At 38.2% G+C, this 13,012-nt stretch overlaps 1 protein-coding gene across 1 annotated transcript; it reads left to right on the top strand.

Annotated features, from left to right (window-relative positions):
* Nucleotides 1–930: 930 nt before the first annotated feature.
* Nucleotides 931–12,562, top strand: LOC140565663 (NACHT, LRR and PYD domains-containing protein 3-like). The gene is made up of 13 exons (XM_072691703.1): nt 931–980; nt 1,957–2,076; nt 2,335–2,448; nt 4,157–4,270; nt 4,529–4,641; nt 5,026–5,140; nt 5,846–5,959; nt 6,532–8,307; nt 9,927–10,091; nt 10,203–10,385; nt 11,828–12,001; nt 12,134–12,307; nt 12,463–12,562. Exons 1-13 carry the CDS (start codon nt 931–933, stop codon nt 12,560–12,562), a joined length of 3,312 nt encoding a protein of 1,103 aa, XP_072547804.1.
* Nucleotides 12,563–13,012: the final 450 nt, after the last annotated feature.

Raw genomic sequence — 13,012 nt, 5'->3', positions numbered from 1 at the left:
GTCTTCATGTCTGTGTTTTCAACATTTTGCATTGAAAGGAATATAAATTACTTTATTATATATTATATGATAAATATTTTTCTAAAGTAGGAATGTATGCAAAGGGATTGTAAAAGCTTTTATGATTTATATATATATTAATATTAATACTATATATATATATATATATATATATATATATATATATATATATATATATTAATAAATATAAAATATATATAAAAATACTGTATTATATATGCTTTATTATATATTATATGATACATATTTGTCTAAAGTAGGAATGTATGCAAAGGGATTTTAAATGCTTTTATGATTTTTATATATATATATATATATATATATATATATATTAATAAATATAATATATATATCAAAATACTTTATATGCTTAATTATATATTATATGATACATATTTTTCTATAGTAATAATGTATGCAAAGGGATTTTAAATTATTTAATGATTATATATCTTCTAAGGTAATACTGTAAGGTAAACTGTGTAAAATCATCCTCACTCGTGATTGGTTATTTAAAACAACAACACCCCTTTCCTTGTGAGAAACTTTACCAGGAAGATAAGATCTGCCAGCAGACAGATAGAAGTCTTCTTCAGAGTCAGGGAGAGGAACGCCCAGAGTGCTTGGTGAGTGTTACAGAGTGCAGGGTGAGAACAACATGTATGGACTTAATTTCATGTGAATTGACTATATAATCTCCAGATCCGCTGTGATTGGTCTGTACTTGTCCTTTTTTGAGACCGTATTCAGCAGGACTTGAGGCCATTGTTGTTGCCACTGTACAGCTCAGTGCACATGCTGTTGAACTGGTTAGGCATGTTCGTGCTGCCTGACTCTTCCTCCTTCTGGATTGCTGATGTTTTTCTCAGGCTTCTGTCACGATGCGCCACACTTAACTGACCTTCCATAATGAGTGACCCAGAGCTACAGGACCACGACCCAGACGCTGGAGTCCACGGGTGAGAGAAATGTGTCTTTTCCACTCCTGTCCTCAGGGATCTGCTGTCTGACTCATTTCAACCCTTATTCTCCATCATTTAATACGTCATGTGACCCAGCTGTCCAGATGATGACCAACAAGGTTTGATATTAGCTGACGAAAATCAGTTCACCTGCACCCAATGACCTGTCTCTTTGGACTGAAAGACCCATGACCAGTGGATAACCTTGACCACCAGATGAAAGTTAGGAAGCTAGAAATTTGACTGCTGGCTTACGCAATATGTCCAAAAGTTTATAGACGTCTGCTCCTCCAGAGTTGCGTTTTAAATCAAGGGTGATAACAGGGAGTTTGCTTTCCCTTTGCTGTAGTAACACCCTCTACTCTTCTGCGAAGGCCTTACACTAGCTTTTTGATGGTTTTTGGCCGTGAGAGGATTAGTGAGGTCCGGTACTGATGATGGGGGATTGATTATAGATCACAAATGCTAGAGAAGTCAGTAACACTGCTCCACAGCCCAGTGCTGCGGGGCTGTAGACCCCTCTATCTCCTGGATGGCATTGGGCTCGTGCCTTTAGACGTTCTGGACCTGTCTGCTCCAGAACGTCCTGTTATGTTGGCATTGCTTTTCTATGGAAACTAAACAGGCCGTGCATGCCCAGCTTGGTCTCCACATTGGTATCGTTATGGCAGATCAATTCACCATCTGTGCCATTTTCTAAAGTATTTTTTAATGTAATAGTAATTATTATTAATATATCAAATTGTTTATATCTGGATTGTATATTAAACAATAAGATCACGATATCCCTGCCACCAGAATCAGGGTAGGAATTTGTTTCGAGAACATTTGGATGCTTTGGATCGTGTTTGGATACTTTTGCACATATAGTAATATATATTAATATAATAATAATAATTATTAATATATCAAATTGCTTATATATGGATTGTATCTTAAACAATAAGCTCACAATACAGTGTGAATTTTTCAGCGACAGTTTCCAGCTAAAAAGATCCAGCTCACCAGTACCCAGTGGTGTGTCTCTGAAGAGTGAGAGGTCCATGAACATGCCAATCAATTACAGTGGAGAATCCCTGCCTCCAGAATCAGGGTAAGAATTTAATTTGAGAACATTTATGCCTGTTGGACTCATTGCTATTATCTGAACCAAATCTTAATATAAACCCATAACCTTGAAGCCTTACCTGCTTCTAAATGAGCAAAGAAACAACTCCACGTTGGAACAGTAAAGTGGGTAACATCACTATCCTCCACACAGCAGATCAAGGTTTAATTCACTACTCTACTCATCAATATGAGTCATTGGGATATTTGCCTGTTCAATTAAACAATGCACTGATTTTAACAGAATTTTCCCTAAAAGATCCAGCTCACCAGTGCCCAGTGGTGTGTCTCTGAAGAGTGAGAGGTCCATGAACATGCCAATCAATTACAGTGGAGAATCTTGGGCACCAGAATCAGGGTAGGAATTTGATTTGAGAATATTTTTGCCTGCTGAGCTGATCCCTGAGGTTTAAACCTTATTCTCATCATCTGAATATTATCCTAATCTTAACGTCTATCTTTAAACCTCCACTCTTTAAAACTAGAGCTTGATAAATGTCCTTCTGGATCATTACAATATCTATCTATCTATCTATCTATCTATCTATCTATCTATCTATCTATCTGTCTGTCTGTCTATCTATCTATCTATCTATCTATCTATCTATCTATCTATCGGTCTGTCTGTCTGTCTGTCTGTCTGACTGTCTGACTGTATGTCTGTCTATCTATATGTCTGTCTATCTACCTGTCTGTCTATCTACCTGTCTGTCTATCTATATGTCTGTCTATCTACCTGTCTGTCTTTCTGTCTGTATGTCTATCTATCTATCTATCTATCTATCTATCTATCTATCTACCAACCAAACTTCCTTTGATTCACTGCCTGGCTAAGTTCACCACACTATACAAAACGTATACCAGTAAATTCATCTGTAATATGGTTAACAATTGTAAGGTTAATTTATGCACATTCTTGCCTATTGAACTTAATTTAATTGAACATTATTCTTAAATAATGTTTCCATATTAACTTCACATTGTACCGATCACAAACAAGCTACAGTTTAAATGATATGAAACAGTAATTAAATAATGTCTTTATTGTCATCATACTTATAAACTTCAATGAAATTCTCCTTCAGAAAGACAGGGTCACCCCTGGAGCAGAAAGATTTAAGGGCCTTGCTCAAGTGGCAGCTCACAAACCAGGGTACTGAACCCACAACCCTGTAATCAGTATGCTAGTACTCTAACCACTGAGCCAGCACTGCCCCGAAGCTGGCACGAGAAGCTTCCCATACCAGAAGTCGAACCTGGACCACCTGGGCGTAAACCAGGAATCCTAACCGTTAGACCATATGGAACACAGCAGCGCTTTACCTGTTTTAGACTGCGGTGATTGTGTACTTGTGTATGAGGAAGCTTGAAAAGCAGCGTTGCATTCTTTGAATTACATTTAACACAGAAGGGTTTGTTCCAACAGTCTGCTCTGTAAAAGCCTTTCTCTGAAGATTTGCACAATAATAATAAATATTAATTAAAAATAACAATTAATTTAAATTCAAACATCATTTAGAGGATTTTGTCCTTTAGTTTAGTCAAAAGTACACATGTGTGAGCATGTGTTATGTGAAGGTTTGGGCATCCTTGGAGAAATTACACATTTTCTATATATCTTTTTCCTATAACACAATATATTCAGAAATTTCTAACTTTTAAAAAATGATAATCTCTGTGGTCTGAATAAATAATAAACACATTGCACAGAAGGAAACTTGTTAAATTGTCATGTCAAAATGTATTTCAGCGGTTAGATTTTTAAACAGTCTATAGAAACACTTGAAACATATAGTTATTAGTTATTGTTATATAATTAAAGGTAGTTATTAGATTGCTCTTAAGTTTATTATTTGTTCTGTGTTTTAATGTTTTTTATTTTGTTATTTTCTGTTTTGTCTCCTTGGGTGAATCTTACTCGAAATAAATACAATAAATACAGTAAATATAATAAAAAAGTTCAATATTCCACATCCACATGAGTCCTTGGGCAAGACTTGAAATTTGATATTTGCCTGTTCAATTAAAAACTGCACTGTTTTTTTTTTTTTTTTTTTTTTTAACAGATTTTACCCTAAAAGATCCAGCTCACCAGTACCCAGTGGTGTGTCTCTGAAGAGTGAGAGGTCCATGAACATGCCAATCAATTACAGTGGAGAATCCCTGCCTCCAGAATCAGGGTAAGAATTTAATTTGAGAACATTTATGCCTGTTGGACTCATTGCTATTATCTGAACCAAATCTTAATATAAACCCATAACCTTGAAGCCTTACCTGCTTCTAAATGAGCAAAGAAACAACTCCACGTTGGAACAGTAAAGTGGGTAACATCACTGTCCTCCACACGGCAGATCAAGGTTTAATTCACTACTCTACTCATCAATATGAGTCATTGGGATATTTGCCTGTTCAATTAAACAATGCACTGATTTTAACAGAATTATCCCTAAAAGATCCAGCTCACCAGTGCCCAGTGGTGTGTCTCTGAAGAGTGAGAGGTCCATGAACATGCCAATCAATTACAGTGGAGAATCTTGGGCACCAGAATCAGGGTAGGAATTTGATTTGAGAATATTTTTGCCTGCTGAGCTGATCCCTGAGGTTTAAACCTTATTCTCATCATCTGAATATTATCCTAATCTTAACGTCTATCTTTAAACCTCCACTCTTTAAAACTAGAGCTTGATAAATGTCCTTCTGGATCATTACAATATCTATCTATCTATCTATCTATCTATCTATCTATCTATCTATCTATCTATCTATCTGTCTATCTATATGTCTATCTATCTATCTGTCTGTCTGTCTGTCTGTCTATCTATTTATCTATCTATCAAACTTCCTTTGATTCACTGCCTGGCTAAGTTCACCACACTACACCAAACGTATACCATTAAAAAAATTCATCGGTAATATGGTTAACAATTGTAATGTTGATTTTACCCTAAAAGGTCCAGCTCACCAGTGCCCAGTGGTGTGTCTCTGAAGAGTGAGAGGTCCATGAACATGCCAATCAATTACAGTGGAGAATCCCTGCCTCCAGAATCAGGGTAGGAATTTGATTTAAGAATATTTTTGCCTGCTGAGCTGATCCCTGAGGTTTAAACCTTATTCTCATCATCTGAATATTATCCTAATCTTAACGTCTATCTTTAAACCTCCACTCTTTAAAACTAGAGCTTGCTAAATGTCCTTCTGGATCATTACAATATCTATCTATCTATCTATCTATCTATCTATCTATCTATCTATCTATCTATCTATCTATCTATCTTTAAACCTCCACTCTTTAAAACTAGAGCTTGATAAATGTCCTTTGTGTCCACCGTTGGACAAATTACACATTTTCTATATATATTTTTTCTATAACACAGTATTTTAAAACATTTCTAATGCAGTTATTCTGTCTTTTATAACTTTGAAAAAATCTAAATATCTCTGTGGTCAGAATAAATAATGAACACAATGTGGAATTTGTTTGTATTTTGACTAAGAATACACAGAAGGACACTTGTTAAATTGTCATGGCAAAATTTAATTTCAGTGGTAAGATTTTCAAACACTTATAACATATAGTTTTTAGTTATTGTTATATAGTTTTAGGTAGTTATTAGATTGCTCTTAAATTATAATACTCAACATCCACAACATACTTTCATTTTTTTGCCCTAATTTACAGCCACACTGAATATGACTTTGTTCTAATAACTCCATTTATTCAACATTAATAAAATAAATGATTTCTGTTTAAGCAGATTTCGGCCTAAAAGATCCAGTTCACCAGTACCCAGTGATGTGTCTCTGAAGAGTGCCAGGTCCATGAACATGCCAATCAATTACAGTGGAAAACTATTTCCACCAGTAGAAAGGTAAGACTTTAATTTGAGAACATTTCTGACGATTAAACTTAGCTCTGCAGCTAATGTCTTATCATAATCTGCACCTACTCCTAATTTTAAATCTTATTCTTAAATCTTAACCCTCTTAAATAAATTAAAATGAACAAAAACAAAATCCCAGTTGATAAAGTTGGTACAATCACAACTTTCTACATGGCAGACCAGGGTTTGACTTACTGTCTGGTTCACAAGACTATATCACTAAAAGTACCTGGGCAAGACTATATCACTATATCAAGAGTACATGGACAAGACTATATCACTAAAAGTACCTGGGCAAGACTATATCACTATATCAAGAGTACATGGACAAGACTATAACACTAAAGTACCTGGACAAGACTATATCACTTAGAGTACCTGGGCAAGACTATATCACTAAAAGTACCTGGACAAGACTATATATCTGTCTGTCTGTCTGTCTGTCTGTCTGTCTATCTGTCTATCTATCTGTCAGTAAGACAGTATTCATGCTATACATTATCTATAATACATTATCTATGACTAAGTTATCAACCATAATTAAAATTGTGATTTTACAGATTTGGCTCAGGCATCCTGAAAACACTCAGGGAGACACTGAAATTGATGTTTAAGGAAAGGTATCAGCATCTGTTTGAAGGAAAAGCACAGCAAGGCAGCCCAACACTTCTCAATAAGATCTATACAGAACTTTACATCACAGAAGGTTTGAATAAAGCTCATGGCTGTCATCATGAGGGGAGCCATATTGAGGCAGCAATGAAGATGGTACATGGAGGCACCCAAGTCAAATGCAACAACATCTTCAACCCCTTATCTGGTCATGAGAAACCTATCAAGATTGTGTTAACAAAGGGAGTGGCTGGCATTGGGAAAACTGTCTCAGTGCAGAAGTTCATTCTGGACTGGGCTGAAGGCAAGGCAAACCAGGACGTCCACTTTATATTCCCTCTTCCTTTCAGGGAGATAAATTTAATGAGGGACCAAAAATACAGTCTAAATGACCTTCTGCAGCATTTTATCATGAAAGGAATTGATGCAAGTTTATCCCGAATTACAAACCATTCTCTTGTTTTCATTTTGGATGGTCTGGACGAGTGTCGGCTTCCTTTAGATTTCCCGAACAATGAGAGTTTATGGGATCCCACAAAAGAAACCTCAGTGGATATCCTTCTAACAAACCTCATCAAGGGCAATCTGCTTCCTTCTGCAAAGATCTGGATAACATCTCGACCAGCAGCTGCTGGCCTGATCCCTTCCGACTGTGTTGATCGAATCACGGAGGTACGAGGATTTGATGAACCACAGAAGGAAGAGTACTTCAGGAAGAGAATCAGTGACCAAAGTCTGGCCAGCAGAATCATTACCCACCTGAAGTCGCTGAGGAGCCTCTACATCATGTGCCACATACCAGTCTTCTGTTGGATCGCAGCCACTGTTCTAGAAAGAATGGTGGAGGACTGCGGGTGGGATAAGATCCCGAGGAGTTTAACTCAGATGTACACGTACTTCCTGATCACACAGATCCACACAAAAAGAGAGAAGTACTCTGAAAGCAAAGTCACCGATAAAGAAATGATCGCCAAACTTGGGAAGCTGGCATTTGAGCAACTCCAAAAAGGCAACCTGATCTTCTACGAGGAAGACCTCAGAGAGTGTGGCATCGATGTGAGAGAGGCATCGGTGTACTCTGGAGTGTTCACACAGATCTTCAGGGAGGAGTTTGGACTTTTCCAGAAGAAAGTATTCAGCTTCGTGCATCTGAGCATTCAGGAACATCTCGCAGCTCTGTATGTGTTCCTGTCCTTCCAGAACTGCGGCCAAAACGTGCTCGATCCTCAACAGGACAGTGGACGGAAAGAGCCTGCGACGATGTTCAGCTTGCTCCAGACTGCAGTCGATAAAGCATCAGAGAGTGACAGCGGTCATCTGGACCTCTTCCTCCGTTTTCTCATGGGCTTCTCACTGGAGTCCAATCAGATCCTCATACAGGACTTACTGGTGCAGGGAAGTAGCAGAAGTCCTGCAGAAGTACAAGAAACCATCAGTTATCTGAAGGAAAAAATCAAAGGGACGCCCTGTAGTTATATGTTTCTGAAGTGCTTCCACTGTCTGTACGAGCTTAACGACCGCTCTCTTATGGATGAAATTCAAGCTTTCTTGAGGAACAGAAAGCAAAATGAGGACCATCTCTCCCCTGAACTCTGGTCAGCATTAGCATTCATAATAATTACTTCAGATGAGAAGCTGGACGTCTTTGAACTCAGTAAATATGGCAGGTCAGACGATGCTCTTCTTCACTTGATTGCTGTGTTCAAGCTGTCTCGGACAGCCAGGTAGGAACACGTTCTGTAGACATTTTAGTAGATACTGAAACTGTCCACCACCTCTGCTAATGTGACGTATAGCAGGAACACCTCTCAAATTAAAAAAATAAATAAATAAATAAAAATGTTGCACAGTTCAACCATGCATGCAGAGCCGGCCCAAAGCCTAATCGAATTGTGCAGCCACTTAGGGCCCCAACGCCACCAGGGGGCACCCAAGAGCACCAAGATGTCTGTCTGTCTGTCTGTCTATCTATCTATCTGTCTATCTATCTATCTATCTATCTATCTATCTATCTATCTGTCTGTCTGTCTGTCTGTCTGTCTGTCTGTCTATCTGTCTGTCTATCTGTCTATCTATCTGTCTATCTATCTGTCTGTCTATCTATCTAACTATTACACAATATCTCTCTCTTGGCAAATTGCTCTAAAAAAATGTTTACATTTATTAAATTAATTTATTTTTTCTGGCCCATGGAGAAAGGGAATTGGTCAATATCCAGAGGTGGTCAGAATTAGGGGACCTGTCGATAATAGGTGCCTTCCTCACACTTTTGCACATCTGTAAAATAGTAAAGTAAAAATAATTAAACTGGCTAACTTGTTAACCACTTTGTACATCACTCTGTATTTAAAGGTGACAATTAATTAGAATACTTTTGTGAGTTTGAGGTTAAAAACAATAGCCAGAATGACGCCGCTATGATGTAAGCTAATTACAAATAATGCTAATGATAGTGGGCACGTTACACACACAGTGTAGCATTTACTTTCACATTTAAGACATTTAGCAGACACTCTTCTCCAGAGTGACTTACAGAAGTGCTTCACTATTTACTCAAGAAAAACCTCAGCTAGTTTAAATAGATTAATAATTCAAAGATCCTCTAATCTTAGACTCTACTAAACACAAGTGAATATGGAGACCATAATACTCTTCTCTTCACCTGAGTATTCTCAGAAGAGGAGGAGGGTCTTCAGTCTGGGTTTGAAGACAGCGAGCGTTGGACTCTGCTGTTCGGACACCCAGGGGAAGTTCGTTCCACCACTTCGGTGCAGGACAGTTAAAAGTCTGGACGCTCGTCTTCCGTGGATCTTAAAGGATGGCGGGTCGAGCCGAGCCGTACTTGAAGCTGGAAGGGCTCTTGGTGCAGATCGGCTTTTGACCATCGCCATCAAGTACGGACGAGCTGGCTGGTCCAGTCTTGGCTTTGTAGACCAGAGTATTTAAAAGTGAAAATGAATTAGAATATTTTTGTGAGTTTGCTGATAGTGGGTACGTTACAAACACAGTGTGGCCTATGGAATGATGAAGCATCTGGTGCTGAAGTGGTGGTATGGTGGGGGTGGGGGGGGTGAAAATCTGTTTAGGGCTCTTTAAAGGTTTGGGCCAGCCCTCCATGCATGCTAATGTTGCTAATAGCAAATAGAAGAAGAAATCATTGGAGTCGTGCTAATTGGTGAGTGTTTACTTTTATTAGTTATTAGCTAAATTCAATACAATTCCTTTAACAATTGCTTTCACCGTTACCTTTTTACAGAACATGAATGTATATTCAATGTGTACATGAATTTTTATTTACATTTTAAAACTGCACTGGTGAGATGTCTTGTATTCCTTCTTCCAGGTTCAATCACTGTAACATCACAGCAAGAGGTTGTGCAGCACTAACCTTTGCACTTCCCATCATGACGGCAACCAAAGAACTGGACCTCAGTCACAACAATGTCCAAGACGCTGGAGTGAAGATGCTCTGTACTGGAATCCAAGGCGACACCGTGGAACAAAAGCTGTATGTTAAATATTTGGATGGATTTGGGTCATTATTGCTGTTTTTACCTGTTAATAGAAATGTTATTTTTTGTAAGATACTTATTTAACTTTATTTATATAACTTTATCAGGATGAATTGCTCTGGTATAAAAGAGGAGAAAAGTGTAAACCAGTTGTGTAGGAGTGAGCAGAGCCTGGTTTGGGACAACACAGCCAAATTGCTTTACCGTTTCATCGACGCATTAAATCAGAAACACAGCATAAATGAGTTTCCTGGTCTGCGAGGCACTGTGTGTAACATCCAGATCCTGCGGTGAGTAAATAGGGTTGGTGTGTTCAGGTCAGTGTTCTGCTCAGATTGAGCTATTTTAGGTAAAGGTGCACGTATCTCCACATTTGACCCATCTGTAGTAGTGAACATACACACACTAGAGAACAAGGGGCAACTCCATCCAGCACCCTGGGAGCATAGAAGGGCCTTGTTCAAGGGCTTAACAGTGGCAGCTTGCAGAGCCCGGGTATTGAACCCACAACCCTGTCATCAATAGCATGGAGCTCTTACTGCTGAGCCACCACTGCCTCATGAATACAAGTGCACATTTTAAAGCAGCTTTATGCAAAAAAAAGGCATTTTTTTCTCCTGGGCTCCCCCTACTGTTGAGAGGTGTAATTCACTCCACTGCTGTAAATACAAACCATGTTTTCAGCTTCCCCTCATGGACAAGATGTTTAATAAGCTGAGAGATACAGAAGTGGCATCTGAAGTGAAAGTAGCAAGTATCTGTCATCCCTGACTCTGCTGTTCGGACACCCAGGGGAAGTTCGTTCCACCACTTTGGTGCTGGACAGAAAAAAGTCTGGACGCTCGTCTTCCGTGGATCTTAAAGGATGGCGGGTCGAGCCGAGCCGTACTTGAAGCTGGAAGGGCTCTTGGTGCAGATCGGCTTTTGACCATCGTCATCAATTACGGAGGGGGCTGGTCCTTTCTGGGCTTTGTAGGCCAGAGTCAAGGTTTTGAATCTGATGACCTGGGCAGCAGCTGCAGGAAGCCAGTGTAGAGAGAACGCAGCAGTGGAGAGACATGGCTGAAGTCATGTGTTCTGTATACTTTTGTCTTTAATAAAAGCCTGCATTTACAGAGTACACCAAACCACGTTCCTCCAGGACCATGGTGCAACACAATGCAGACAGTGCAGACGAGACACAGTAGTACAGAGTACAGACCAGAAAGTGTAAATAAATAAGACAGAGACTGAGACAGTAGTGGGAAGTAGGGTTGTGCAGTAAAGGTGAGGTAGTATGTAGTGCAATGCTTTCACACTGTCTGGGATTCACGTTGGGTGAATGAGTGTGTGTGTGTGTGTGTGTGTGTATGGAGGAGTCTATCCATTTAGTCTCTGGAGTTGAGAAGTCGGATTGCTTTAAAAAAAAAAATATATTATAAACATTATTTGTTGATTTAACATAACATGTATTGACTCAAGGCCCATAGGAATGTACAGCATCCAGAATTATATATAAAAATATGCATATGTATCATATATAATAATATGACCTGAAACAATGTTGAGTTCAGTTCAGCTACAGTCAGTATGAGCATTCATTTTGATGGAACCTGTGAGGTTAAAGTGATTAAACCCAGAGGTTCACAAGTTTTAACTGTAAAAATTGAATATGCAATATAAGCCCCCTGATAAATAACGCATAAGCTAAAACAGAAATTTCTATGACATTGTCATCTTTTCTTCTTTGTAGGTTAAATAGCTGTGGGATTACAAGTGTAGGATGTGCTTTTCTTGCTGAAGTCCTGAGCTCAAACTCCTCAAATCTCAAAGACCTTGATCTGGGCCAGAACAATATAGGAGACGAAGGCGTGAAGGTGCTTTCTGATGCACTGAAGAGAGCTCCATGTAAACTTGCCAACCTGAAGTGAGTTCTAATAAAGGCCTTACCATAACCAAATGCCACACCATAACAGTGTCCTAACTCTACATTCACTATGCAATTGAGTAATAAATAAAAGTAATATAAAGCAAGAAGTAATTTTGCATGGTCTTTCAGGCTGAATGAATGTGGCGTTACAGAGGAAAGCTGTGCAGCTCTGGCCTTAGCTCTCAGCTCAGAATCTGCATGTCTGAGAGAACTGGACCTGAGCTTTAATGACCTTAAGGACTCAGGGGCCAAGCTGCTTTCTGCTGGACTGGGAAACCCAAACTGTGAACTCCAAAAACTCATGTAAGACATCAAGTCTGGGTCATGTTTATCAATCTAACACAGTGTTTTTATTGTGATGGTAATTATATACTATTTACATGTATAGCATTTAACTTCAATGATAATAAAATACTGATGAACGTGATACAATTCAATGTAATTTGACTTTTCTGTAGACTGTACAGCTGCAATATTGCAGAAGAAGGCCATTCTGCTTTGAACGAAGCCCTGCAATCAAATCCCTCACTTCTAAAAGTGCTGTCTGATGGACAATGAACCTGGATACATCTGGACAAAACTGAATTAGTGAGAAAAGTTGCATGCAATGCATCCAGTAGTTTACAGTTGTGGAGAAACATGTTTTCTTTTAGGAGAATAAATGTCAATATTCAATATTCCTTGTTTGCAAACATCTGTTCCAAAGCATTAAGCTTTAAAAAATCTTATATTGTTATATACTGTACATAAACTATATTTAGACTATATACGTAGACTTATATTGATATATACTGTACAGAGACTATATATAGACTATATATGTAGACATATATTGATATATACTGTACGGAGACTATATATAGACTATATATGTAGACATATATTGATATATACTGTACAGAGACTATATATAGACTATATATGTAGACTTATATTGATATATACTGTACGGAGACTATATATAGACTATATATGTAGACATATATTGATATATACTGTACAGAGACT

This window comes from Salminus brasiliensis, chromosome 11, assembly GCF_030463535.1.
Source record: "Salminus brasiliensis chromosome 11, fSalBra1.hap2, whole genome shotgun sequence".
In the NCBI taxonomy this organism is placed as follows: domain Eukaryota; kingdom Metazoa; phylum Chordata; class Actinopteri; order Characiformes; family Bryconidae; genus Salminus; species Salminus brasiliensis.
This window is presented reverse-complemented; position numbering and strand designations above follow the sequence as displayed.